The following is a 27,731-nucleotide window of genomic DNA, read 5'->3' as shown; positions in this document are numbered from 1 at the left end:
GGCTGGACCTGACCTGCTTCCACTTTGGAGGAGAAGTCCAGCACCCCTTTTTTCCACTGGAGAGAACCCCTTGTCCAACCAGGTTAAAATAAAGCACATCCGATACCCAAATATTTTTATTCCAAGCACAGAACTGGAGCTTCCTTGATCTGGAATTTGGAGGGAGGAAAGTTTGCATAGATTACAATTGGTACTTTAGATGTCAGAGACCTGAGATCGAGTCCCACCACTCTCAGTGACTTAAGAAAAGCCAGCCTCTTGGCCTCAGTTTCCTCTATCTGTAAAATGGGTTCAATGGCAATTTCCATCACAGGCTCTTTGACGAGACCATCATATACACACGGAGATCGGAAAGCAGGTTGGGTAATTGGAAAAGAACAAAAAAAGGGGGGGGGGAAGGCCACAAGTGAGAAAACAGATTTTAGTCAAACTGACATCCAGCGAAGGCCGCCAGAACACCGGGGCGAGAGAGGGAAATGGCCGTGGGCTCGCGCGTCGATTCCGAGGGCATGCAGTCCAACATTTTGCATAGCGTCTTCACAAACGGGGGAGCTGGCAGGCCGCAGAAACACAGCCTGCCAGAGCCTTGCTTCAGGGGAGGAGGGTTTCCATTGCGGATTTTAAAAAGAGGGAGGGGGGCCTTGAACAAGGAAGGCAGAAATTAAAATGGGGGGCGCAGGAAGAGCAGCAGCTAACTGACAGGATCAACAGCCTCCCACTAGGTTTTGTTCAAGGGAATTTGCCCAACGGGGGCAACCACTTTGCCCAGGCGGAGGCTGTCCCTGCTGACCGGCCAAGGGCCACACGGCCCCTGGGAGAGTTGGGGACCAGGCTGCCAGCACCACCAGGGCAAGGCCAGGCCCCAGGCCCGCCACACACGCCAGGGCACCCTCCACCGCCAGTTGCAACCCGCGTGCGCAGAGGACAGCACGCCGTGTCCCAGTGTGGCCTTTGCTCATGGGGCCCCAGCTCCTTAAATGCAGATGCCACAATTCAGCCGATGCCACCAGCTCCCGAAACAGCCGAATTCTGGGCCTGATGCAGAAGGGCAGGAAGCCCCTGCATTTGCCTGGGGAGCGTTCTGAAGACGCCTGTTCTCTTTGGCGCTTCCTCTCCGAGGATGGGAGGGCAATCTCTGAGGGGGCGGCACAGGGGTCCTGAAGGGGGCGGCGTGACTGCATGAGGACACCATGCAAGTGGGGGCTTGAACAGCCTTGGGGTGACTCAGTCGCTGTTTGGGGACACAAGTGGGCAGGACGGTGCCCCTCCCTCAACAGGCCCTTTGCAGCCGCAAACTGGGGCTGCAAGCCGGCTGTGCCCACCCCGCACTCTCAACTTGCTGGCCTCTTTGGGGAGCCTTCTGAGCCTTGCCAGCCCCCCACCAAGGGGGCAGAACACAGATGGAGGGAGAGACGTGGCTGGACCCAAAGGGCTTCTGGAACGCTGCCAGACAGCCAGCAAGCTGTTCCGGATCCCATCCAAGGTGCTCATGCGAATGCTGGGAAGAATCAACGGGGGGTGGGAGGCGGAGCCCTCCCTGGACCACCAAGGCCCCCCTCCAGCTTCAGCTGGAAATGTGGCACGGGGACAGCTGGGACGAAACCCGGAAGAAGCAGAAGGGGCCATTCAGAAGGAGAGAAAAACCGCCGACTCAGGGCCGTCCCGCCTCGGTCTCTCTGGCACGGGTGGGCAAGAGGCCTTCGTTCTCAGCCGCTGAGGGGGAGCCTCTCCAGCCTTGGCCCTCCCCAAAGGTGGGTCCTGCGAAAGCCAAATCGCACCACAAATCGCATCGTTCAAAGTCTCAGCCAGGGAGGAGGGCGGCCGAAAACGGACATCCAGGCTGTCGGGAGGCCTGCGGGCACAGGTGCCCGCCCGCCCGGCAGGGCTCACTGCCCAGTCCCGTAGGGCCAGTTGAAGGTGCTGCCGGAAAGCAGCATGTCTCGGATGAGCGTCTCAATCGGCGTCTTCCCGACCAGCCGCATGAAGAACAGCTGAGAGATGAGGGAGGCCGGGACGGCCCGCAGCGCTGGGAGACGTAGGAGCAGCCGGCCGAAGCGCTGAGGCTGGGAGGGGTACTGCGAGCGGACGTACTCCGTGAGTGCCACCTGCGCCTTCTCCTGGAGGCTCTCCACGTGCGCGGGGTCCGAGAGGCCGCAGGCGTCTGGAGGGCAGAGGAAGAGATGAGGGCCAGCAGCAGCCACCCCGTGTGCCCCCCCAGCTGGACCGCTCCCTCTGGCTGAAATGCTGGCATTGTGGTGCTCAGCCCGGTTGGCAGATCACTGCCGGCTCTCCCTTAAAGCATTCTAGTCCTCATGGTCCTGATTAATCATCATGGGAGTGTGAATGTTCCACCGAGAGACTGGCCTTCAAGGGGATTGGGCTTGATTTCTGGATCCAGTGCAAGGCTTTTGAATATATCTGGGCAACCACTTTTCTCCAGATCATTCCAGAAACCCGCACTGGATTATGCCTGCCTCCCACACTGGCACTGCTTACAGCAGTATTTCTCAACCTTGGCCACCTGGACTTCAACTCTGGGAATTCTGGGAGTTGAAGTCCACACATCTTAAAGTGGCCAAGGTTGAGAAACACCAACTTAGAGCTACCCATCTGATTTCCTACAAAAGAAAAATGGCAGTCAAGACAGCTCGACCCCTGAGACTTTCTGAATTGCGTTGGCAGCCAAGAGGCGCCGTGTCCTTCCCTGCCAAGGGCCAGCCCACCCTGGGTGCCTTATTCAGATGACAGCAAAGTTGAGGGGGGGGGTGCCAAGGGCCAGCCACAAAGGGCCATCCTCTGCCAAGGAGGATGCCCAGCAATCCAGCTTGAGGAGGGCCAGTCCATTTGTGCCAGTCCACCTTGTCCCTCTCTGCTGTTCACTTGCCCTGCAGCTGGCCAGAGAAGATTGCCCCCTGGTGGGCAGGAAGGGCCGCCAGGAGATGCCCTGCCTTCTTCTCCCTGCCCGACCAAAGTGCACCAGCATTCACTTCCACCATTCTAAAGCCTCCAAGGCAGCAGGAGAACAGCTACTAGGATGGCATATTAAGACAGGCAGGCATGCAGCCAAAGCAGGGCACCCCCCTGGCTGCTTTCATTTTCCCCCAGGATGCTGCACCCCAAACGGTGCCCAGCCCTGGCAAGTGCATGGTTCAGAGACCAAGCCTGGCATCCACCCTCAATTCCCCTGGGAGGAGCGCAGCCCAGCGGCAGCTGCCTGCCTTTGCATGCAGAACAGTCTGGGCAGGCCTGGAGAAGGCCTTTGACTGCCCAAAGCATTCCAGCAAGACCGAGGGCCCCTACTGCTTTCAGCACTCAGATGTTCTTGGTGAAACGGCCTGTGCAAAAGCCTCTGGCGCCAACTTCCATTCGGCCACAAGGTGTTGACGTTGCACGCCCCGTTTCCCCAAAGGACGAGTCCAGGTTTCCCATTGCAGGGTAGACACATCTGGCTCTGCAGCCAGCAGACACATGCAACTCCGCCAGCAGGTGGCGCCTGTCCTTGTGTCCAGCCAAGCCCCACTATGACCTTTCTCCTAAATGAAATGTATTTGAACCCAAAGCTTTGGGGCTGGAGTTAGGCTTCTCCTCATTATGAACCGGATCCATTCCTTTGAGCATCTCAACTTGGGCCTCTCCACTCAAATCTGCCCTGCCCAGTCACCTGCTGACTCATTAATGCACTATTTTTGGCTCCTGTTTCCAGCTTCCTGGGTGCTGACCCTGCTAAATGCTGGGAGGGGGGGCTATTTCCCCCGGAGGACCCACTTCCTTCAGAGGTAAATTCCAGGCAAAAATGGGCATGATCAAAAACAAAGATGGCAAGGACCTAACAGAAGAAGAAGAGTTCAAGAAAAGGTGGCAAGAATATACGGAAGACCTGTATAGGAAGGATAACAATATCGGGGATAGCTTTGATGGTGTGGTCAGTGAGCTAGAGCCAGACATCCTGAAGAGTGAGGTTGAGTGGGCCTTAAGAAGCATTGCTAATAACAAGGCAGCAGGAGACGACGGCATCCCAGCTGAACTGTTCAAAATCTTGCGAGATGATGCTGTCAAGGTAATGCATGCTATATGCCAGCAAATTTGGAAAACACAAGAATGGCCATCAGACTGGAAAAAATCAACTTATATCCCCATACCAAAAAAGGGAAACACTAAAGAATGTTCAAACTATCGAACAGTGGCACTCATTTCACATGCCAGTAAGGTAATGCTCAAGATCCTGCAAGGTAGACTTCAGCAGTTCATGGAGCGAGAATTGCCAGATGTACAAGCTGGGTTTAGAAAAGGCAGAGGAACTAGAGACCAAATTGCCAATATCCGCCGGATAATGGAAAAAGCCAGGGAGTTTCAGAAAAACATCTATTTCTGTTTTATTGACTATTCTAAAGCCTTTGACTGTGTGGACCATAACAAATTGTGGCAAGTTCTTAGTGGTATGAGGATACCAAGTCATCTTGTCTGCCTCCTGAGGAATCTGTATAATGACCAAGTAGCAACAGTAAGAACAGACCACGGAACAACGGACTGGTTTAAGATTGGGAAAGGAGTACGGCAGGGCTGTATACTCTCACCCTACCTATTCAACTTGTATGCAGAACACATCATGCGACAAGCTGGGCTTGAGGAATCCAAGGCTGGAGTTAAAATCTCTGGAAGAAACATTAACAATCTCAGATATGCAGATGATACCACTTTGATGGCTGAAAGCGAAGAGGAACTGAGGAGCCTTATGATGAAGGTGAAAGAAGCAAGTGCAAAAGCTGGCTTGCAGCTAAACCTCAAAAAAACCAAGATTATGGCAACCAACTTGATTGATAACTGGCAAATAGAGGGAGAAAATGTAGAGGCAGTGAATGACTTTGTATTTCTAGGTGCGAAGATTACTGCAGATGCTGACTGCAGTCAGGAAATCAGAAGACGCTTAATCCTTGGGAGAAGAGCAATGACCAATCTCAATAAAATAGTTAAGAGCAGAGACATCACACTGACAACAAAGGTCCGCATAGTTAAAGCAATGGTGTTCCCTGTAGTAACATATGGCTGCGAGAGCTGGACCATAAGGAAGGCTGAGCGAAGGAAGATAGATGCTTTTGAACTGTGGTGTTGGAGGAAAATTCTGAGAGTGCCTTGGACTGCCAGAAGATCAAACCAGTCCATCCTCCAGGAAATAAAGCCAGACTACTCACTGGAGGGAATGATATTAAAGGCCAAACTGAAATACTTTGGCCACATAATGAGAAGACAGGACACCCTGGAGAAGATGCTGATGCTAGGGAGAGTGGAGGGCAAAAGGAAGAGGGGCCGACCAAGGGCAAGGTGAATGGATGATATTCCAGAGGTGACAGACTTGTCCCTGGGGGAGCTGGGGGTGTTGACGACTGACAGGAAGCTCTTGCGTTGGCTGGTCCATGAAGTCACGAAGAGTCGGAAGCAACTGAACAAATAAATAACAAAACACCCACTTCCTCCTTCTCTGCCCTTTGCCCTCCTGTCAAGGGTGGTGGCCCTTTGCATTGCATCCATTGGGTTTGTTCCAAAGGAGTCTGGTCACACCTTTTCTGACTCACAAATTTGGTTAAGAGGCAGAAGCTTTCAATAAAATGCGGGTTGGAAAAGGTTCGTCCAGACTCCTGGTTTGGGGATCCCATAGACCAGTGGCTTTCAGCCGGCTGGCTGGGGAATTCTGGGAGTTGAAGTCCACACATCTTCAAGTGGCTAAGGTTGAAAACCACTGGTCTATGGGATCCCCAAACCAGGAGTCTGGACGAACCTTTTCCAACCCACATTTTATTGAAAGCACCTTCAAGCGGCTAAGGTTGGAAACCACTGCCAGAGACTAACACGGCTGTGCTCCTCCTCCAACGCCTGGGGAGCTAGGCTGACAACTGAGGACTGAGGCCCAGATGCTTTTGGTGAGGCTCGTGGTCTGAGCACGTCATCCCGGCCGCACTCCTCTGTCCCCGCCATCTGAGCCTTCAGTCCTGCCTGGGGTTTCTCGAGAGCAGGCCAGCCAAGCCAGATTCCATCCGGGTAAAGGGATGCCTCTGATCCACCACTGTGTGGAAATGGATTTATTCCTCCGTGAGGGGGGCCTGCCTGCACTTTGGAGCCTCCTCTTCCCCACAGGGTGCAAAGGCCGATCCCATCCAGGCCCTCCCAGGCCGGCAGGAGGAGGCCTTGCTCGGCCTGACCAGACCTCTTGCAAGCCCTGCCCAGCAGGCGCAAAGGTGATGGGGCCGGAGATTGGCTGCAACTTAGAGAGGCCCTGAAGCAATGTCGTTCCCTGGACAGGCACCGCTGGGTGGGGGTGGGCCATGTCGGCTGGAAAACTCCCCTTTGAGACTGGCCCTGTTCTGGGGACCCTCTGGAGGAGGAACATCTCCCGACGAGGATGGGGACGAGCTTTATGGCTACTCAGCTGAGTTTCAGTGAAAGCGACGGGTCTGGTCACTGAGCCGACATTCAGCGAGCCCTGCAGCCCCCCCATTCCTAAGCTGGGTGGCAGGAAAAATAGTTTCCTCGCCAAACGGCTAAGCTGGACAAAACCTCTCCAGACACCCCTCCCTTAGCAGGCATGGGGGGTGGGAATTGTGTCCTTCGGCAGAGTTAGGGCTCCCACGTCCACCTACGCGTCTGCCCGCTTCTCAGCTCCCCAGGCGTTAGGTGGTTGGCTCGGAAGGCTTTAAAGCTCAGCTAGTGTTATATTTACTAGCTGTCCTTTTCTGAGCAGCCATATAGTTTATGTTGTTCTATTTTACAACAGAGAAACCACCAACAGCACACAGTAAACAGTGTGGCCCCACGTGGCCAGTTTGCAACAGCTGTCCCCCACCCCACAGACACACTCGTTCTGCTTTGCCCTCGGCTTCTTCCTCCGAAGTGGAGGCTGTGCCGCTCGGATGCCTTGCAAGCCCCCCTGCCCCGGCACAAGGGGGCGTCTAAGTAACCCATTATTAATTATTATTAATTCCAAGCCAGCTTGAAAAGCGGGGCAGGGAGAGGGAGCAAGGTACCATTTTTAAAAAAGAAGTAAGGGGTCAGAGGAGGGAAGGGACACCCAGACTGTAGCGGGTGGGGGACCTTCACATCTAAACCCTCCCCCTCAAGCACTGGGGGGCGAGGAGGGGCAGAGCATGGGCAGAACCACCGAACCTCCTCCAGAGCGCAGCCCATTTCACACAGATGTGCGCGTGGGATGCTGCTGGGGAACATTTCCATCGCTTCAGAGCAGGAATTAACGTCTGAGGCCAGACCAACCACCCTTTTTCAAGCCCTGCTGCTTCCCTGCCTCCATGGTCAATTTGGCATCCCAGCCCAATCCTAAGGCAAGGAGTTCCGCAGGCTGTAGAACGGAGACCCACTGCAGGACAAAGCCCCCGCTGCCCAGGCCACGGCAGCCCCCCTGTCGTGTCACAAAAGGTGACAGAGGCAGGGCGCACTCTGCACACAGCTGTGTGAAACCTTCCTCTGGGAGGCCACTTCAAAACTTCGCCTCTCTAAACTTCTCTGGGGGGCGGGTGGGATTTCCCCATGAACTCTGCACCCTTAAACAATCCCATGGCTTTGGTTTTTATCGGGCTCAGGTCAGGCAGAAATCTCCCTGGTTTTATTTCCAACCGTGATGGCTTCGGCTTTTCCACTCTCTGGTCTAGGCAAAACTTAAAATAAAGTTGTTAACCAAAGAGTCCTCAGTGGAAATAATGGCTAAAGGAGAAAATCCTGTGGGAGGATAAGTGGGAGGCAAGGCGGGGGCGGGGGGGGGGATATTGACCTGCCCCAAATGTGGGTAGCGGGGAGGAGTTGACTTTATCACATGCAAAATCTGTGCAGTTTCCAGATATCCCAGCTTCGAAGTGCCAGCCAGGTCTAACTGGTTCGCTTGGAAAGGGCCCAGCCTGGCACGGGAGACAGATTCCCTTTCCTCTCACACACCCATACACACCCCTTGTGCATGACAAAGCCAGCCGGATGCTGCAGCCTGGGGGGGCAGCTCACCTGGCGTGAAGAGGGCGATGGCTTTGAGGCAGCTGTACTCGGCCGAGTCCACCTGCAGCCGGTTGAGCTTCTCCACCTGGTCCTGGAAGATGCGGATCTGGTCCATGAAGGAGACCACGCGGTCGGCAGACATGGGGGCAGCGTGGAAGCCAGCGGCTGCCAGCAAGGGGGCCATGTGCAGCGGCAGGGCCGACTGGGCGGCGTTCAGGACAAAGAGCTCGCTCCAGCTGAGGCGCAGCAGGGCCACCTGGTCCGAGACGGGCAGGTCCGGGAAGAAGGGGATGTTGCGCGCCCACTCCACCGTGCTGAAGAGCAGCCGGGCTGCCAGCTCGCAGATGTTGTCAATGCCCATCACGCTGCCCTGCTGGGCGTACTGGGAGCTGAAGCGGGCGGTGGGATAGGGCTCGGCCCGCAGCAGCTGGGAGATGAGTTCCGAGACTGGCTGCCCATTGAAGTAGTCCCCGCTGTGCAGGGCATTGGGGCTGGTGCTCGCGTGGCTGGGGGGGATCCGGCCTCTTTGGACGGCTGGGGAGGAAAGACGGGCAGGTCAACGGGGGTGCAGGTGGGCCTCCAATCAGGGCAGCTTCTGCATGCTGGGAAGGTGCCCTTTGGCCCTGATTCAGCATCGGTTGGAGAAAGCCTGCATTTGCCCGGGAAACGTGCCAAGATCCCAGGCAGGCAGCCCTCTGGAGCTGTTCCCCAACTTGGCCTTGTTTTCCAGCTGCGACCTTTAACACAGCTGGGTCACGTGCGCCCCCACCCCCCCGCAGGTGCTCCTCCTCCTCTTGCAGCCAAGGGAGCTGTGCCCTTCAAGCACCACCTGCTGAACCAGTCCCTCCATGGCACAATCTGGGCAGCTCAGACCCTCTCTGAACGATGCCCCACAGGCCATGCCCCTCCCTTCCCCAGGGCCTTTCCTGAGCACCTGGTCCTCCTTAGGTAAAGTGCTCCTAAGCAAGGGGGCTCTAAGAACCCTGTTCCCCCTCTCTGGCTCATGCTTGGCTTCTGCAACCTGGTGACCCCAGTGTGTGAGGGCTGCAGGCGGGAAATTTAGGAAGCAGCAGGCTGGGGGGCAGCAAGGAAAGGTACCACCCCAGGCACTGATTTGACTTCCAACCACTTCATTTGCATTTTCTAGTTTAATTCCATGATGGAGGCCAAATCCTGGGCCCCAGAGCAGCCCCCGTAGGCCGCAATTCCCCACTGGTTCACCACCCTGGTTTGGCAGCTGCAACTCTGCCCTCTAGTTAGCCCATGCCCCATCCAGTCACTTGCTAATGGGTCCCTATCCCAGCAATGGCAGGAGGACAGGCGGTCAGCCTGTGGACAGCCCCCCCCCCCCATGCCACCACCATCATGCTGAGCAACACGGCATTTCAATACACGCTGTAGAAGCAAATTAACTCCCCTACTGCATTTGGCAGAGATTTGCAGCCTGGTGGGAGGGGTTTAAAGCAGGCTTGGCATCTCACGCCTGGGGGGACACAGGGCCCTGCTATGGATTCCTCCCAAAGGCCTCTTTGCTGGATCGGACCAAGCTGGATCTGCCTTGTGGGGTCAGCCCCCTTCTCTTTTGCCTCTCCAGGACTCCCTTCCATTCCCACAGCCCCCCACCCGCCAGCTTTTCTTTCTTTCTTTCACTTTTACACCTGGTGAAGCCTAATGCAGCATTCAGACCAGTTTCCGGTCACCTCCAGCCTCAAATCGGGGAGAAATAGCCCCACTGCTTTTCAAACAGAGGGCAGCTCCCCACATTCTGTCATCCACAAGACCGGGTGCCTCAGAGCAGCCTGGCTGTAGCCCACATGCAGGGGAGCAACAGGGAGAGTGGCACTGCCTGCAATCCAGCTTCTGGGTTCCCTCTGGACCCCTGGTCAGCTGCCACAGAACTGGGCCTTGGCCTGATCCTGCAAGGTGCTGGTGCCAAGCAATGACGGTCAGTCCCTCCATGGGCAACCGGAGCAGAGGCACAGCCGAGTGAGGGCCCAGCGGTCTCCCGGACAGCTAAGCTGGCAGCCGCTCTCTTCCAACAAGCGGGGGGGGGGAGGTTTCCTCTTTCCCCCAAGGAAGGGCTGGCTGAGAATTTCTCAGCCAGTCTAACTTCATTCCTTTAGGACTCAGCGAGCACCAGATTCTTGCTCCGGCTTGTCCGACTAGCAAAGGCAGGACCTCGCTGGTTGGCGCCTGTTCCTCTGGCTCTTAACGGCCGGGGTGCTCCTAGGTAATAACTCTGTGTGTGTGTGTGTGTGTGGCAGAGGGGCCTTCACTTGGGCAGGGAGCCAAGGATGGGGTTCTGCAGGACTCAACAATGCTACCCTGAACTCCACAGGCCCGGCCTTAGGGCAGCTCTGGAGAGGCCCACGTGAGCATCTCCCCAGGGCAGCCTCGCCAGTCATGCCTACAGAGAAATGGCCGCCCCCTTCTGGCAGGGACAGGACCTGCAGCTTATGGGGGGGCTTCCAGGTGGGGAGTTGCTCAGTCCACCTCCGCTGACCGCTGAATCCTCCAGGGCAGGATGGAGCATGGAGGGCTTTCAGCCCCCAGCACAGCTCTGCCTGAGCCCTAGCCTGCCCTTGGCACCCTGTCCCCCTCCACGGTCTGCTCCCTGGCTTCGCTTCTCCGGGCCCAACGCTTCTGGGTACAAACCCAGCTGGCCGAGGGGCTGAATTAGCAGCCCTGGGAGCAGCCGGTGGGAAGGACAGACAATCCGGGGACCATCCCCCAACATGGCCACCTCTTTTGAGCTGCCCAGGGGCCCCCGGGCCAGCAGGGCAGGTCTCACCTTCTTTCCTCATGCCGACGCGGAAGCACTTCTTCAGCCGGCAATATTGGCATTGGTTGCGATGGTGCTGGTCGATCTGACAGTCCCGGTTCGACCTGCGAAGGAAGAGGAGCAGAATGCCTTCAGCACACACAGGCGCAATAGACTGGAGGCAGGATGGCAGTGGACGGACGGCAGGAAGCAGGATTCCCACCAAGGAAGTGGGAGGTTTATAGATTTGCTACGCAAAAGCAAAAGCAGGATGAAGGGACAGCATTTCTTTATCAAAAGCAATGATAAGCTGTTTGCCCAGCAAGATGAACTGCATTAACTTGTTATATTTGAAGGATCCGATGAAAAAAACCCAGGCCCCTTGGCACCTCAAGAACGAAGTGGGAGCAAAACAGCCCGCTTCGACCCAGAACCATCAGGGCCGGACTGAAAGGTCCAAGGAAAGTCACCCTTCCCCTGGGGTCACCCCCAAGCAGGCCTCACTTCTATCTCGGGGGTGCTTGGCTCCAAAAATGCTGCTTGGTCGGGGACACCAAAGCTCAGAGGCTAACCCTGCCTCTCCTCCTGGCGGTGCACCATTGATCCTGGAGCCCCTAGGGCAGGAAGACTAGCTGGCCCCCATCGCTAAACCATCACTTTTTCTCCGAGAAGGCAGTTCAGTGAACGCCCATTTGCAATCCCAAGCCGGATCTGCAAAACCAGGCTGCTTTGGGGAACCCAGACAAGGCCATTTGTGGGAATGTGGCCAGCTGGTCTGGCTGAGGCAATTGAGGCCTTTGCACGGGGGCTCATCCCCTGCTCCTCAGGAATGTCCGAAGTCAACATCTGGCATCGCCTCTCTCCCCCACCCCCGGCTGGGGCCTCCAGGCAGGGGGGGCGGGGCGGGATTCCAGGCCCCCTGCTGGCCAGGGATGGGGGGAACCAAAGCCAGAATTAAGAGCACCAGCCGGGGGTGGCCAGTCCTGCATCTTGCCTGAAGTTATCAAGCCTTGAAACCAGGAGTTCTGCTGCGAACCACACAATCCTCCTGTCGTGAGCACTGATGGTGGGCAGGAGGGCGCCCCTATCCAGGGGGGAAAACACAAGCGTAGTTTAGAGACTTGGAGCTGTCATTCAAAGAAACTCAGAAGAGAACCGCCTTGAGTTTTGGGGTTTCTCTGTCTGGCTTTTCCCACACTCCTTCAGTTTGGTAGGATTTTCTGTCTACTAGAGCAGTTAAATAAAACACCAGAGGCTTCCTCCTCGTCTCGGCATGGTCTTTGCTTAGCCAGGACACCTCCCCTCACTGCAGTTCTTTCCCCAAAGGCCGCTGGTCCAGCCATGCCAGTGGCGGGGTTCCTGCAGGGGTGTTTTCCAGGGTACCACGAGAGTGCCCAATTCGATGCACCTTCTATAATTCCATCCAGGGAACTGTCAGGAGCCTGCCAGAGCGAGCAGCGGGCTCACCCCCAATCCCATCGATGGCCACAATGCCCATCGCCACACAGGCTACGAAGGAGCATCCCACAACTGCTCCCCACCCTGCCCAGAGCAACCAAGCCCAGGATAACCAGGCACCGGGGAACAGAGAAAGGCCTGTGCGTTGGCACCTCTCCGGTTCCCTTCTCAGAAGCCTCTGCCCAGCTACTGCAGGTACAAAGTGGGGGAGCTGGCCAGTGACCGCCGGGATGGATTAACTTTGCCTCCACTCCAAATCTGCCCAGAAACACCCCTCTCAGGCCGGTGGCCTCCCTGCTCCACGCCAGGAGCACATGCACCCCCCACTCGCAAAGCACACTCGAGCGCCTGCAAGCGAAAAGGAATCCCAGCAATTCCTCCAAGGAGCCTTTGCCCAGACAAGGAGCAATGGGGGAAGGGCTATCAGGGCAGGGGGGGCAGGGCAGGGAAGGCCGCCTCGGCCCTTGCTCCCTCCAGCTGGGGAGTCGGCCCTGGGCGGGCAGGGCTCTCTGGGCGTGCCCCTTCCCAACCCCAAGAGCACCCTGGGCCAGACCACAGGGCGTCCCCCAAACTGCCTGCGCCGAGAGACCTCCCCCTCCCATTGCAAAGCTCCTCACGTGAGGATGGGGCCCGTCGGGGCTGCTGGGGGCCAGGAGGATGCTGCTCCTGACACCGGGGGACCCGTCTGCCACCAGCTCTAGGGGAGCATGCTTGTTCCCCCAAAGACAGCCGTCCTTCGCTTCAAGCTGCACAACTTCTCCAAAATCTGGGTTTGCAGAGACATAAAGACACCAGCTCAGCCATCAGCCAGTCCGCCGATCTGGACCTTCTCCCCATATTCCCTTCATGCGCGCACCCACTGGGACCCACCCCCCATGCCAAATTGGCCTCCTTCACTTCCCGCACATTTGCATCCCTCTGAAGGACCCCACCGGAGCACCTGCTTTTGTCATTTGTGGCACAGCAGCCAAAGGCCGGTTTCAGGGGAGGGATGCTGCAATGCTCGCCCACAGAGGAGGTGCTATTCTGGTGCAAGTCCAGGACACATGTGATCCACAGGAGCAACAGCACCGGGCATCGGACGGAAACAGAGAGAAGTGGCAGAGTTTAAAGCCTAAAGCCAAGTCTCCCTTGAGCTTGTCTCCTGGCGACTACGCAGACATCTCCGTGCCATTTTCTGGGGAGCAATAAGGAAGGGGTTTACAACCAGCTGCTTCCAGGATGTTTCTGCTGCCTCCCAGTCTTCCCTACCACCCTGGGATCTCCTAGTGGTCTCCCGTCCAGATACTAACAAGGCCCGGCCATTCCTAACTTCCAGGCCTGTTTGCTGCTGGGCCAAATCATCTAAATGCATGAGAATGAAGGGCTGTGAACATCTGCAGTAGCAGAGATGGGGGTGAAGGCAACAATTTTCAGTGGCACAGATGCATCAGGAGAGCAGGCTGCGCACTCTGCACATGCGCATGACCTTTTGCTGCCCAAGGGAGTGAAAACCACACCCTCCTTCCAATCAAGTTCAGCTGATACTCCACCGCGTAGCCAAGATCCAGCTCAACGCTCCCCATCCCTCTTCAACCCTTCTTAGAAACCTGCCTTTCCCGCACTGCACCCAGCTCGACTTCTTCGAGGACACCAGAGTGTATCTGATGGGCTGGACTACAGCCACCATCCTTCCCATCTACTTAGGAAAAGGCCACCCCGGCCCACCAGGTTGAAGAAACTCGACTCCTTTGTCCCTCCATTCAAGTTTTTTTAAAAACAAGGCTCTCCAGGAAGGCTGACCCGGGACTGCCCATTGTAGGGACTGGAGCCCCTCCGGCAGGCCTTCGCACGCCACCCTCTGCCAGGAGGGCGTTTGAGCCGACAGCACTTTGGGGAAGTCCCGAGGCCAGCAACCCCAAAGGCCTGGAGGGAGCAAGGCCCGCTTCCTGGCAGCGGCTGCAGTCCGCTGGTCTGGGGGATCCTCAGCCTGCTGTGCTCAGTTCAGCCCCCTTTCCCCAAGGAGGCAAGACTGCAGCCCATGGAGGGAGGCTTCCCAGCACGGCAGCGGAAACCTCTCTGGGTTGGCTGAGGAGCTGCTCCCATTTCCGGGGTCCCTGCTGCCCCTTTCCAGTGGGAACAGCGAGTCTGGCTCTGGAAGCTGCTGGAAAGGAGCACCGAGGTCTTAAAACAGGATAACAATACCATTTAATTTTTTTTAATCCGTTCAATCGTGTCTGATTCTTAGAGACTGCCTGGACAAGTCCCTGCAGTTTTCTTGGTAGGTTTTCCAGAAGTAGTCTGCCATTGCCTCCTTCCTAGGGCTGAGAGGGAGTGGCTGGCCCAAGGTCACCTAGCTGGCTTCGTGCCTCAGGCGGGACTAGAACTCAAGTCTCCCAGGTCCTAGCTTGGTGCCTCAGCCACGACACCAGACTGTCTCTCTCGTTATCTTTCAGGAGAAGGCTATAGCCATGCCCCCCATATATTGGCCAACACTGTCCCCTTCCTGGATAACAACTCCCATCATCCCCAGGAAGTGCAAGGACCATGCTGGCAGAGGATGGGCAGCTGCAAGGGGATGGTGAAGTGGCATCTCTTCCGAGCCAAAGCACTAGCTGCTCAGGGTGGGGCTCCTTAACACAACCAGACGGGCAACAGCTGCAAAACGTGCCACAGCCACTCAAAACGCTACTGGGAGCCTCTGCACCGAAGGGCAGCAAGGGGACAGCTGGCTGGCCAGTCTCCTTTGTCCAGTTTCTGGACACTCCATTCCATTTCTCTGAATTCCCTTGATCTGCATCGGGGCGGGTCGACGGCTGCGCGATATAGTCAGTCCTTGTTTGCCACGTGCTTTGTGGAGGCGGCCTGCCCTTTGATTATTTTGCAAAACATATTTCTGTGCTGTTGCAAATATGTACTACCCAAGTCATCCCTCATGCATGTTCAGGGACAGGACGACCTGCGGGAGGGCCTTGAGAAAGACTGAAGAGCGAGCTGAGATTCTCCCCAAAAGAAAGGCCACGGGGGGTGGGGGGCACAGGGGGAAGGGCTCTGTGTCGCACGGCTTCAGCTCCAGCCACATCCGGACCCTTGAAACAGCTGGCCAGCAGCCACAGGCAATGACCAGCGCCGTCAAACAAACAACGGGCTGCACTTACAGCTAATCCAAATTCCTGGCATTCACAAATTACCCAAACTCGAAGAACGCACATTTTCTGCCCCTCTTGGGAACTTCAGCGCTCCTGACCTCTCCCTTGAACACCGGAAGGTCTCACAAGGCCCAAGAGGGCAGAGTGGGGGGGTGGCTTTGGAGTTTCACCATGCTCCCCCAGCACTCATGCGTTCCCCGCCACCCCCGGCTGCACAACCTGAGCCTCGGAAAGCGTGGAAGGAGAACCCATCCGGGCCCAGCCGCAGGAATAGGAGGGGAGAAAGGAAGGTCAAGCCCCCAACAGGCACATCCGTGGCTGGGCAATTCCACGCACAAGAACCAACCAACAGGATCAACCAAAGTCAGCAGCATTAATGCCCCTTGGTCAGGCTCTCTCTCCGACTTTATTTAAAACGGAAAACAATGGGAACTTTGTACTCAAGTTCAAGGGGACGGAACCCTCGGCCATCTGACGTTGTTTGGGCAACCAACACCTTGAGAGAGACAAACGCTTGGCAACAGATTTCCGGGGGAACCGAATCAAGGGGGAAATTTACACAGCTCCAGATATTGCTGGTTCTTAACGTCATGCGAGCTGAGAGGCCAATCGCGTCTCCAAACTGCTCTCGCGTCTTTTCACCCGCATCCACCTGGGAATGGGATTGTGGGGAAGCAAGAGAATGTGGCTCTGGCCAATGCTCAGGGAGGGTGTAGGTCTCCTTCAAAGGACCCCCCCCCCAAGATTTTCCCCTCCATAAATCCAAAAGTAAAATTAAAAAGGCTAAGAGGCTCCATTTGGTGCAAAGCCAGGCTGACCTGGTAGGGGGGGGGTGTGTGCGCGTGCTTGGGGGCCCCACTGTGCCCATCCTTCCTTCACATGGGGGAGGGGGCTGCACTAATGAGCTCATTAGGGCGGCCAACCAGCCCCAGAAGCCCAACTTGCAAGCAGATCAGTTTTACGTAGGCAAATCAGCCCGGCCTCCATCCTCAGTGCCAGCCGGACTCCAGCTGAGCAGCAGAAAAGCTTCTAAGTATCCTTGGCTGTAGAGGAAACAGTAACTACCTCCCAGCTTTGCGGGGGGAGACGTGTGGTGGCGGCTGGGGGCACAGAGGGCCACAGCTGCCCCGCTTGGAATGAGCAACTGGGGGGTGGGGGCTGAAAGGGCCTGGCTCCCTTTCAGCGCATTGCGCGGCAGCGGAAGAACATCGTGACCGGCTTTGCTGGTTAAGCATGCGTGAAAAGCATAAAAGTAAAGCAACGAGAGAGAGAGAGATACATTTGCTAAACGAAAGAGGAGAACCAACGTTGGGGTCGGCGTGAAGAGTGGCCTTTCAGAGCCGCTACAGAGAGCAGGGTGTGGATGGCGCCTCCTGGTGCGCAGCCGTGCCGCCCTGCCTTCTTCTTCCTCCCCAGCTTGGGTCTGCTAACCCAAAGGTATCCCTGCCAGATAACTGGGGACTCTTCCAGGGGGCTTTCTGCCAAGTGTGAGCAAAGCTGGGCCGCCTGATTGGGGGCCGCCCGGTTTCAGGGGAGCGAGCCTTGCAAACGGCAAAGCGAGTTAATTCTCCGGGTGCCGATTTTTCTGGAAGTGACGGGGCACCTTCTGGTGGCACAAGGCGAGGCCCCAGTGCTTACAGGTGGGTAATTATTTTTTTTGGGGGGAAGCCCCTAAGAAGTGGGGAAAACAAACAAGCAGGCCAGCTCGCTGTGGAGGTCCCAAAACAGAAAACTGAGAGGGGTAAAACAAACAAACAAAAAAAGAGCAGAGGAACTGAAGCACTTCAGGCTGCCATTTCGTCTTGGAAGCCCTCCTGCTTTTGCAAGGCCTCGACGCTCCCCGACTCTATCAGCTCTTCTGAGAAACCGGACGCCCGGATGAGCCGGCTGCTGCTGCCGCCAAACACTCGTGGCATCGGCCAGAATTTATTCGATTTTAAGCCTGAAGCTAGGCTTCCTGGCTGGGACGGTCCAGACTCATCGCAGGCCAACTATGGGAGAGGAACTCGAGGCGCTTCCCGAAGGAGAACCGGGAACATCTGCGTGAGGAATGAGGGGGCCACTCTGTGCTGGACGCCTCTTAACTCCAGGGCACGGGCCAGGCCAGACGTCCAGCCTGAATCACCTTTTGGAAAACCCATCTTCCTGCTGCTGGGAGGCGCAGGGACAGCCCAGCCCTGCCCAAGTTCCTGCCTGATCCTCGCCGCCCACCTGGATGCACCGGGCCCCTTTGGCAGGCCAGCACGAGGACCCCCCTGGTTTGCAGGAGCTGCATCCCATTCCTGGGGGGTGACCTGCCAGGAAGGGGCTGGCAGAGCCCAAAGCAGGTGCCAGGCCCTCCTGATTGCTTAGGAGATCATGGAGCCTCTCTTACCATCTCCCCCTCCTCCTTCCCATGTGCAGATGATTTTCATTTTACTTTCAGCCTGTTTAACCTTCTGAGCTGCTTTGCTGGATTTGCAGGAAAGACCCAGGGGAATCCCTTCCCAGCTGCAGCCACCACCGCCGCCACCACAGCAAAGGGCTTGCCCTCTTCAGGACCCCGCCCAGTTCAACCTGCCCGCCTTGCGCAGCGTTGCGCTTTGCAAACAACCCCACTTCTCTCTCTCTCCAAAAGGCCTCCTTTTCAGGGGTCCTGCCAGAGTGAAGAAGCTCCTCGTGCCACCCTCCCCACCCACTCCTGAGCTCAGCAGATTGGAAGGTTTCTTCTCCCCAAATATCCGTGCGCCGTCAGAAGATTCCCCCCGCCCCGCTCAAAAAAAGGAAGAGCCAGTAGATAAGATTCATCGGAAATCTCTGTGCCGGCATCCAAGGGCAAACGCAACCCATCCACACTGACTACCCGGGGGGTTCTTCCAAGCTGTCACGGCTCAGGGACGTCCCTGGCATTACAATCGTGCCAGCCAGAGCGTGTCCAAGGGCTGCCCTCCTCCTGCCCCACAGAGGGGTGGGAAAGGCAGGCTCACCCTGACAGGAAGGACCCCTGAGCACTGGCGACGGTCGGCTCCCACCCTGCGGGGAGCAGAGTTGGGCTGGTGAAACCTCCCTCAGACACCACGACGTGGCAGCCGTTCTTGGCAGGCCGCAGCACCAAGTCAAATTTGTTTTATTTCATGGAAGGGATATCCTTCCTTTGTCCGCAGAACAGCGTTTAATAAAATGCAAATTAAAGCCCACATGAGGCATGAATGAAAACATTAACACCTGTCCATTAAAAACTCATCACATGAAAACACATTCACAGGAAGCCCACCCCCCGGGAGAAAATCCGCAAAAGGCAGTTCTTCTGGCTGAGGTTTTATCAGCTGTGTGTGCATCAACACACCTGCCGCCTCGACTGGGAAAGAGGTCGGGGCGAATGACCAAACGGCATCCACACACACAACATTCGTCCCTGCAACACATCAGGAATCCGCAGGGTGAGCCCTGAAGGGGAGAGCAACCAAAACTGTCCAGCAGCGATTCGAAGTCGGCTTCTCTGGCTGCCCTCTCGACAGCGATGGCAACTGGAGACCCCCGTGTTTTAAGAGACCGGCGACCTCGTGCAGGCCTTGAAATGGAATCCTAGAGGCAGCCGGTAGGCATGACACCACAGCAGAGAACGCTCTCTCCCTCTTTCACACGCGCGCTTTGCGTTCTCCAGATGAGTCACCTGCAGAACTGCGGATCAGAAAGGTGGGAGGAAGGTGGAAAGGCCCACTTTCCTGCAGGAATCGCCAGATGGCGGGGAAAGCGGATCACCCCCCGGAGCTGTGGGCGCTCCATCGCAGGAGCTTGTCAAGAAAAGGTTGGGCAGCTGTTTGTCCGAGATGGGATGAGGCTTAGGCGGGGGTTGGACTAGGTGACCTCCAAGGTCCCTTCCACCCCCATGATTATGATAGCCAACACCCCCTGCCCCCCAAAGACCCAGGCCTGGGTGGATTTGGCAAGAAGCAAGCAGGCACGCTGCTGTGTTCCTTTGGGTGGTCAGCTTACTCTCTTTTCCCGTCTTTGGGGATGGAAGAGGCCCAAACCACCCACTCGGACGTCCCCCTCACCCCCAGGCCTCCCCCTTCCATCCGAAGGAGTGAATTCTTCATGGAAATGAGGCCCACAAGATGCTCGGTTGCTTGGGAGGCCCAGGCCGGAGGGCGTTCCGTCCAGGAACCGCTCGGATACAATGCACAGAGGAAGGCATCCCCCCCAGTGCCGAAAGTGTCCCCACCCCTCTGTTAAACCCCGCAATGGGCAAGGAGAGGGAGCTGTCCTTCTGCACCCTTTCCTCAGGCGGCTCCCTCCACAGGCAAAGCTCCAGGCAAAGGGACGCCCCAAGGGGGACATCCAGTCTGCGGCTTTGCGTCTCTCGGCCTCAGAACCAGGCTGGGGATCAGCCTGGACCATGGCCGCTTGCCAGCCCTGAACTGGGCTTAGGAGGCCAGGCACGAGGAGGCACAGAAGGCAGACAGAATCTGCTGGCCCTGCTCGGGTGGGCCAAGTGCGTGGCCCTGCCCCAGCGAGCCACAGAGCACCCCGAGAAGCAGAAGAGTCGAGAAGTGAGGGTGGCGCTTGCTGAGGAACTATGATGGGTGCAGCTCAGACTGGCACTGGATATCAAGTCCAGCGAGGCTGGGCCAACCCAGGGGAGCTCCCCTGCCGGTTCCCACTCCCAACCCCCTGGAGAGACCGCGGGGAGAAGCCCAGACAGGTTTTGCCCAGAGGCTCCAAATGGCCAGACCCTTCACTCCAACTGTGTGTCAGCTCCCATAAGCCCCAGCCAGTTGGCTGGGAACGATGGGTTGGGGGGAGGCTGGTCTGACCTTCTGCCTTTGTCTCATCCGTCCAGGCCAGCCTTTCTGGGAACCTCCATCATGGTGCTCGGCTCTTCTTCTGCCTAACGGCTTTCCTTCTGCCCAGGCACCACCTCCTCCCGCAACAGCCCTCCGAGGTCAGCCGGGCTGAGAGAGGGGAGCTGCCTGGGCTCACCCTGGGAGCCTCCATTCTGGAGGGGGGGCTTGAACCCGGACTCCCAGCTCCAAACCCCTACCGGCCTGACACAGCTTCCCCTGCGGCTTTTCTGCCCGTTAAGTTCATAATCCCAAAAAGGCTTTCCAGGTACTACTAGTCCACTGAAGTTCTCTCATTGTTGAAGAAAGAGAAAAGGGGGGCAGCAAATCAATCCGTCAATAAAAGAGGATGACAGATGGACGTGTCCGTTGGAGGACTCAGCCTGCACGGCCAGTTTATCCCTCGCTGGGTTGCGCAAACCCATAAAACTGGCTCAGGGAAGTCACTTGCACACAGCCACAGACAAGCTTGTCCCCCCATGTGGATGCAGCCATTGGGTCCCGAAGGGCTAAAAGTGGGGCGCACCCATTGCAAGCCCCTTCTTGATCATGGGGGGAGGATCTGGCCTTCACTGGGGGGAATTCAGTAGAACCGCAAGCAAATTATCACACAGACTGACAGGGCCCCTGCTTCTCCCAAGTGGGCCTTCCCTGTGCCGGATCCAGCAGCCAAGGCTAGAGGGTGCTCAGCCCCAAGGGGCGGGGCAGGGCAGACCGGGGCCCGGGGCCCTGATGCCGAGGGCTGGGCTCCTCCAAGCAGAGCAAATGCTGTGCCGGTGACACCCCCGAGGCCCTTCCTGGCAGGAATCTCCCATTCATTCACAAAAACAAAGGCCTGCACAGTCCAGGCCTGGGCAGAAGCAGGGGCTCCCTGATGACAGCTGGAGCATCGAGTTTGATACCCACAATCTCCAAGTGGGGCCAGGAAAGCTCCCATCCTGCTCGGGGCAGAGATTTTGTGCAATGGGCTGGGAGGCTGCTTCTACCTCAAGACTCACACCATGAGGTCTAGAAACTTGCCACAAGGCACAGACAGCCTTTGCTAATCAGGTGCCTTCCAGACCACTGGGGCGGCAGCTCTCGGAAATCTATCTGGTCTTGGCCGTGCTGCCCCCTTCCCATCCTTAGCTAGGGAGCACAAAAAAGCAGTTGAGGAAGAAAAGGAGATAACGGATTCCCCTTGCACAATGAGAACTAGAGCCTTAACTTCAGCACAATACTTTGATCTGCAGTTACACTGTGGAAAGGGCCTCAGTAATCTCTGCCTGCAGAGGGCCACAAAGGACCAGCTTGGGAAAAAGGGGTCTCTTTTAGGCAATCCTGGGCAAGAGAACAGGCTGGGTGGGGTGTGATGTGTCTCCCCACCGCCACCTTCAGAACAACAGCATCTGAAAGGACCCCAGCCTTTCTCCATCCTGTCTTTCAGAAACAAAACGCTTTCCCAGCCTGGGGGTGGGGAGGCAGTTGTGGGGAACAGAAGCAAGAGCAGGTAGAGGGGGGGATACCAGCTGAGAATCCTCTGACACCCCCAGGAAACATCCCAGAGACCAACAAGTTGCCCCATTTTTGACCATCTAAGACAGAAGCTCCCGAACTGCCCCATCCTCGCTGCTCCCCGAAGGAGCACGTCCGGCTCACCGTCCAGAGCCCCGCCCTGAGCCAAGCCGCAGGCCCCCCTGCCAAATTTGCTCGCCCCCTTGCCCTCTTGGCTCTGCTGAAAGGCGCTCAGATGGTCACTCCCCCACGGGGCACAGGAGATACAGGGACATGGCCGGTTAAGGGTGGCCCTTTCAAATGCACCCCCTCTGGCAGGACAACTGGGGAAACATCCCTTCCACGCCAAACAAACCACCATCCACATGACTGCCCAGCCACACATGGCATCAGTAGGGCAATGACGCATACAGGGGGATGGGAAGGCAGCCGGGGACCCAGGAGGGGGCCCCTAGGGGCACACCTGCAGCACAGCAAAGCGGCTTCTCCTGGCAGCTCCACATGCCCTCAGCTGGGCAGCAGGTGTGTGACTGGCAAAGCACCTGCAGCTTCAGGCGGCTTCTGGGGGCCAATCAAGTGCCAGGTGATGGCAGGAGTGGGTGTCCCAAGGCCCCAGGGCCCGCTTGCGTGAGGCTCCCCGCCCCCGGACCCTTTGTGGCACAATTGTGGCCAAGCCAAGGAAACTGCCTTGCAAACCCAAAACATCTAAAACAGTGGACGGTCCTCAAAGGCTGCCCCCCTCCAGCCTTGATGTGGCCCTTGACGAGGAAGCAACTGCCCGGCGAAGGGGCTGTCCCGGCTGGCGAAGCTCCCTGCAGCACCGTAGAAAACCGGGACCGCGCAAAGCCAGGCCGGGTTGTTCCGAAAGCACAGGCGACATGCAAAAGGGGGGGGGGGATGCATGCCACCCTCTCCTTCTCAGTGCCCTGCAACGCCAGTCCCCGAGATGAGCCCGCCCCGGCCGCAGGGGGAGACGAGGCCGCTCCGCCGCAGCCCGGCTGGCCGCTGAGCCCTCCCCGGGCCAGCAGCGCCTCCGCGGCGGCCGCGGGCGGGGGCGGCCTTTCCTGGACCCGCAGCCGCAGAGGCCGGGCCTCCCGCCCTCCCCCTCCACGACGAAGGCCTTCCCGGCGGCGCGGCCTGTTCCGCCCGCTTGGTCTGGAGGTGGGGCGGCCGCCCCGGCGCCAGGAGCGCGGCAGGCCCGGGCAGGGCGCGCGGCGCCGAGCCCCGTGGAGCCCCCCCCGCCCCCGCCCCCGCGCACCTGCAGGTGTAGCTGAGGTTGCGGCGGATGCTGCGCTTGAAGAAGCTCTTGCAGCCCTCGCAGGTGAAGACGCCGTAATGCTTCCCGCTGGACTTGTCGCCGCACACCACGCAGTCCACCGGAACCGCCGCCTTGTCGTCCTCGCCGCCGCCGCCGCCGCCGCCGCCACTCCCGCCGTGCTCCTGGTCGCTGGGGCCGCCGGGCGGGGACGCCGAGTCGTCCTCCGAGTGGCGCGGGTAGCCCTTCTCCACGCCGTTGGTCTCGCCGCCGCCGTCCGCCTCGCCCCAGCCGCCGGTCACCATGGCCATAGCGCCCGGGGCGCAGCCAGGGGCCGGCGGAGAGGGGCCGCCCGGCGGCGGCGGGAGCGGCGGCGGCCGAGCAGGGGAGGCCGGCGGAGCGGGACCGGGCAGCCGCGGGGGACTCTCCCGCCGCCGCCGCCGCCGCCGCCCTGCTCCCGTGCCCGACTCGCTCCCGCGGGGACAGCCGGCCGCCGCGGGGGCGGGGGCGGGGGCGGCGGCGAGTCCCGCGCCAGGAGGGCGAGGCGGCGAGGGGCCCCGGCCGGGGCGGCCAGCCAAAGTTATGCCGAGGTCACTCCGGGTTCCGGGCGGCCAGGCAGGGCGGGGGCGCCTCCGCGGCGCAGCAGCTGGGCGGGCGCCCCGCGAGCCCCTCTGGAGTTGGTCGGGCGGCGGGCGGACCCCCGGGCGCCGCCCCCGCCGCTTCGCCCCGCGGCGAGGCGGGCGAGGCGGGCGCCTAGCAGCGCGGCGGGTCCGGGGGCGCCGGGCGGGGAGGGGGCCGCTCCTCGTCCCGGGCGGCCATGGCGCGCGCCGCGGAGAGGTGCGGGCTGCGGGGCGGCGGCGGCGATCCGGTGGGCTTCGGGCGCGGCGCCCCGGTCTCAGCGCATCGCGGCGGCGGAGCAAAGTTCAGGCCCGGCGAGGACTCGGCGCTGCAGCCCCGCCGCGCAGCCAGCTCGCCTGCTCGCTCGCTCGCTCCTCCCTCGCCGGCCCTCCCCTTCCGCCTGCCCGCCAGCCTGCTCGCCGAGGCCGCCTCCCGCTCCGGCCGCCGCTTCCTGCGTGCGCCCGGGCGCCCGCTGCCCTGGCTGGGGGGCAGCCTCTGAGCGCGTGCAGAGGGCCGAGGTGCCTCGGGCTGCCGCTAGCCTCCCCTCTCTCTGGAGCGCGACTCGCGGGAGCCCGCGGCGGCCCGTGCGGTTCTGCCCGGCTGCGGATGATGGGAGCCGCAGCCTAATACTCCAGAGGGGGCCTCTGGAGCCCCTCGCCGCCGCCCCACCCCCGTGGCCGGGAAGCGCGAGGCGGCGCTGGGGTCCCCGGCTCTGCCTTTTCGCCCCCTCTCCGCGCTCGGCAGGGACCCTTCCGCCCCATCCTTCGGCGACGTCTCCCGCTGCCGCCGGGGAAGTGGTGGGCGACCGGAGACCCTTCCTCCTCACTCTGCGGTTCTCGGAGGAGCCCGCCCTGGCTGCCCCGCACCTCCCCTTCAAACTGCCCGGTGATTCCATCATCCTAAAGATCGTGTCAGATATTTCCCGAGGAAAATGGGTTCACGTTTAATGGAATCCGTTCCAAAGCGGGAGATCTGAATATTTTTGAAACTGACCGATGCGGCTATGATGAAAAGAAGGGAAGTGAAACTGACTGGGCCGCTTGAAAATAAGTTGTTCAGACAAGCTGAATGCGTGGGCGGAATGTGGAACTTTCTAAAAAGAAATTAATTTTTAACACCGCTGCTTCTTCCTCACCAGGGCCCTGCAGCTGAGGGAGGTTGATGTATAATCTTGGGGTAGGGGAGTTGGCGGTTGGAAAAAGGGTCAGCTCGTTTGCACGCTTGAGTGATGCGGTACAAAAGTCCTTGGAATTGTAAAAGTCCTTTTCAGGCCCCTGAGGCAGAAGGAAAGGCAGAATGTCCTCCCTTGGAGATGACCACTTGGGCCCAGCAAGGAGAGCTGTGGGGTCTTCCTCCGAGGCTCAGCCCCAGGAGCTGCTGGCCATCATGGCCTCCAGCTGGCTGCATGAAACTGATGCTGCATGTGGCACAATGGCCACTTTGCATGGCCATTTGGGGCAACCTACCCCCCCCCCCTTGAGAAGCACTTGCAGGCAACCGTGACACCCCCTTCGACTTGTGAGCATTTAAAACATTTTCAAGGGTTATTTGGGAGGAACATCGGAACAGAAGACGGGCCCTGCTGAATGGGGCCCCGTTCCATCTCATCCATCAGCTTGTCCTCCCAGGGGCCCACCAACGGCCTGAGGAAGCCCACCGGTCTCCCAGCAGGTGGCCCTTAGGGGCAGCCCCACAGCCATCCAGGCTAAGAGCCCTTCATCCCCACAACTTCCTTGAATTGGCGCAGCCCTTTTGTGAGGCCAGCCAAGCAGGTTCCCAGCCCCGCATCTTGGGGCAGTGAATTCCAAACTTTGACTACTTTTACCTGTCCTGACTCTTGCAGGATTCAATTCCTTTGGGTGGGGAGGAGGAAAGCTCTGCTCCTGGAAAAGCCTTCCCCAAGAGGGTGCCCTCTGGGTGCGTTGGGCAATGCTTGCCCCAGAGACCTTCCCCCAAGGCACGGCCCATTTCTGGCCCATGGTGTAAACACAGGCCACCCTTCACTTGGCTCCGAGGGGCGGGTGGGGTGTTGTAAGAGCCCGTCACTGCAGCCAGTTACTGGCCCCACTCTCGGGCCACCTTGACCAATCTCTTCACTGAGGCATCCGTAGTTTCTAGTCCACCCAACCTCTGGAAAGAAAGCCCAGCACATCTGGAGAAGGTAAACCTGACCCTGTGGCTCTAGAGGGCAGGGTCCAGGAGGAAGAAAGGGCTTGGAAGTCAGCCAAAGGGCTACTGGGGGCATCCGGATCATTTTGCTGCGGTCAGTCTGAGCCCCAGTGACTGGGATTAAGGCACACCCCTGCCCGCCCCCACTGCAAAACTTCAGAGAAGTCTGGCCAGGTGGAGGCAGCCCCACACTCATCGTTGCCTGCCCACCCAGCTCCCTTGCATCAGCCTTCACCCCTGCCCAGGGCAGCCCCCATTTGTGGGCCATGCAGGACTGGTGCCCAGGCGGCACCTGTGGCAGCATAAAGGGGTAGCATCGGGGGATCCCCGCCATTGCATGAAGCAGGCCATCCCAGAAGCCAGCAGAGGGGGCTTTGTTGGGGTGTCACACAGCTATTGTGGGTGGGTACAAGGGTTAGTGTGTCATGTGAACATAGCCACAGAGGCAGGGTTTTCTGCTCTGGGAATCTCACTGACCAGCAGGGTCATCCAAAAACATAACTGTTTTGAGGAAACCCCTGCTGATCTCGTCTTGGGCCTGTTCACGCAGTGAGTCCAACTGGGAAGATGCACCACACCAGGTGGGAAGGGTGCCCAGACCCTCACCTTCTTAAGCCACTGTCCTCCGTGGCCTGCCGAAACAGACCCTCTTTTACCCCGGGGAGCACTGGCTGCGTGGAGGTGACGCGCAGCCGCTTTGCAGAGCTGAGGAGCGCAGAGGCTCCTCCTCCAGCCCCTCCTGTGTTTTGCTCCCTGTCCAGGCTCTGCAGCCAGGCCTTGGCAGCCTGGCCCCCTGCCAGCCCGCTGGGCTGTTTGCTAAGCGGGCCACTATGCTCCTGCACCCCTTGGTGGCTGCTCTGCTTCCACCACCACCTTCCCCATTTTTTGAACACAGGAGGCGCATCAGAAAAGGGAAAACATTGGTGCCTGAGGAGTAATTTTGCCAACAGCAGAGGAAGGAAAGGAAATCACATTTATGCCAGTCCTGGTTTGTGCCATGGTCCTGACTGCTCCAACCTAGCTGCCTTCAGATGCTCTGGGACTACAGTACCCATAAGGCAGAGCTCTCCTGGGAAATGCAGGAACATTGGTCCCAACACATTTGAAGGGAAAAGGTAGACAACAAATGGGGTTCTGATCCTTTGCGGCCACTTCTAAGGGCAGGCGGGTCCCTGACCCCCAAGTGGGCCGGCGGTCACCAGTACAGGAAGCCCCACAGGTTGGGGACCACAGAGGAGGGGGAAGCATTTAAAATCTGCCGCATCAAGCAGATTCTCTCACTCTGCAATTTTGATCCCCCCTTTAAACTTCTGCCACAGACTCCTGGTGCCAACTCCTCAACTTCAGTCTTCCCATGTGAAGGATGGGGATGACTGTTCTGGCCCATCCTAAGTGGCTGTTGCAGTGGTGACAAGGCAAGGCTTGTAAAGTATTTTTAACACACTCTAAACACAAAAACTTCAGCAAAGGATCGTTACCTTGTTGTGGTGCTGGAGCTTGAGCACCTCAATGATGCCATGAGCTAAACCGTGAAGGGCCACCCAAGACAGGAAGGTCATGACAGAGAGGTCAGACTAAATGTGATCCCTGGGGAAGGTAATGGCAACCCACCCCAGTATTCTTGCCGTGAAAACTAAATGGATCAGTACAACCAGAGATATGTCGGTATACCATCGGAAGATGAGACCCCCAGGTCGGAAGTTGGTCAAAATGCTACTGGGGAGGAACAGAGGATGAGTTCAACTAGCCCCAGACGTGATGACGCAGCTAGCTCAAAGCCGAAAGGACGGCTAGCGGCCGACGGTGCTGGTGGTGAACGGCGAAGCCGATGTTCTAAGGATCAACACACCAGTGGAACCTGGAAGGTAAGATCTATGAGCCAGGGCAAATTGGATGTGGTTCTTGGTGAGATGTCAAGCTTAAAGATAGACATTTTGGGCGTCAGTGAACTGAAATGGACTGTAATGGGCCACTTCACATCAAATGACCACCAGATCTACTACTGTGGACAAGAGGACCCCAGAAGAAATGGAGTA

The 27,731-nt window shown here is 58.3% G+C and overlaps 1 protein-coding gene across 1 annotated transcript; it reads right to left on the bottom strand.

Annotated features, from left to right (window-relative positions):
* Positions 1-103: 103 nt before the first annotated feature.
* On the bottom strand, positions 104-23,257 carry NR2F6 (nuclear receptor subfamily 2 group F member 6). The gene is made up of 4 exons (XM_063291030.1): positions 22,912-23,257; positions 10,781-10,875; positions 7,999-8,523; positions 104-2,161 (listed from the first exon to the last, which is right to left on the bottom strand). Exons 1-4 carry the CDS (start codon positions 23,217-23,219, stop codon positions 1,887-1,889), a joined length of 1,203 nt encoding a protein of 400 aa, XP_063147100.1. The 5' UTR covers positions 23,220-23,257; the 3' UTR covers positions 104-1,886.
* Positions 23,258-27,731: the final 4,474 nt, after the last annotated feature.

This window comes from Candoia aspera, chromosome 1, assembly GCF_035149785.1.
Source record: "Candoia aspera isolate rCanAsp1 chromosome 1, rCanAsp1.hap2, whole genome shotgun sequence".
NCBI lineage: Eukaryota > Metazoa > Chordata > Lepidosauria > Squamata > Boidae > Candoia > Candoia aspera.
Note: the sequence above shows the minus strand (reverse complement) of the source record. Positions and strands in the feature narration are given on the sequence as shown.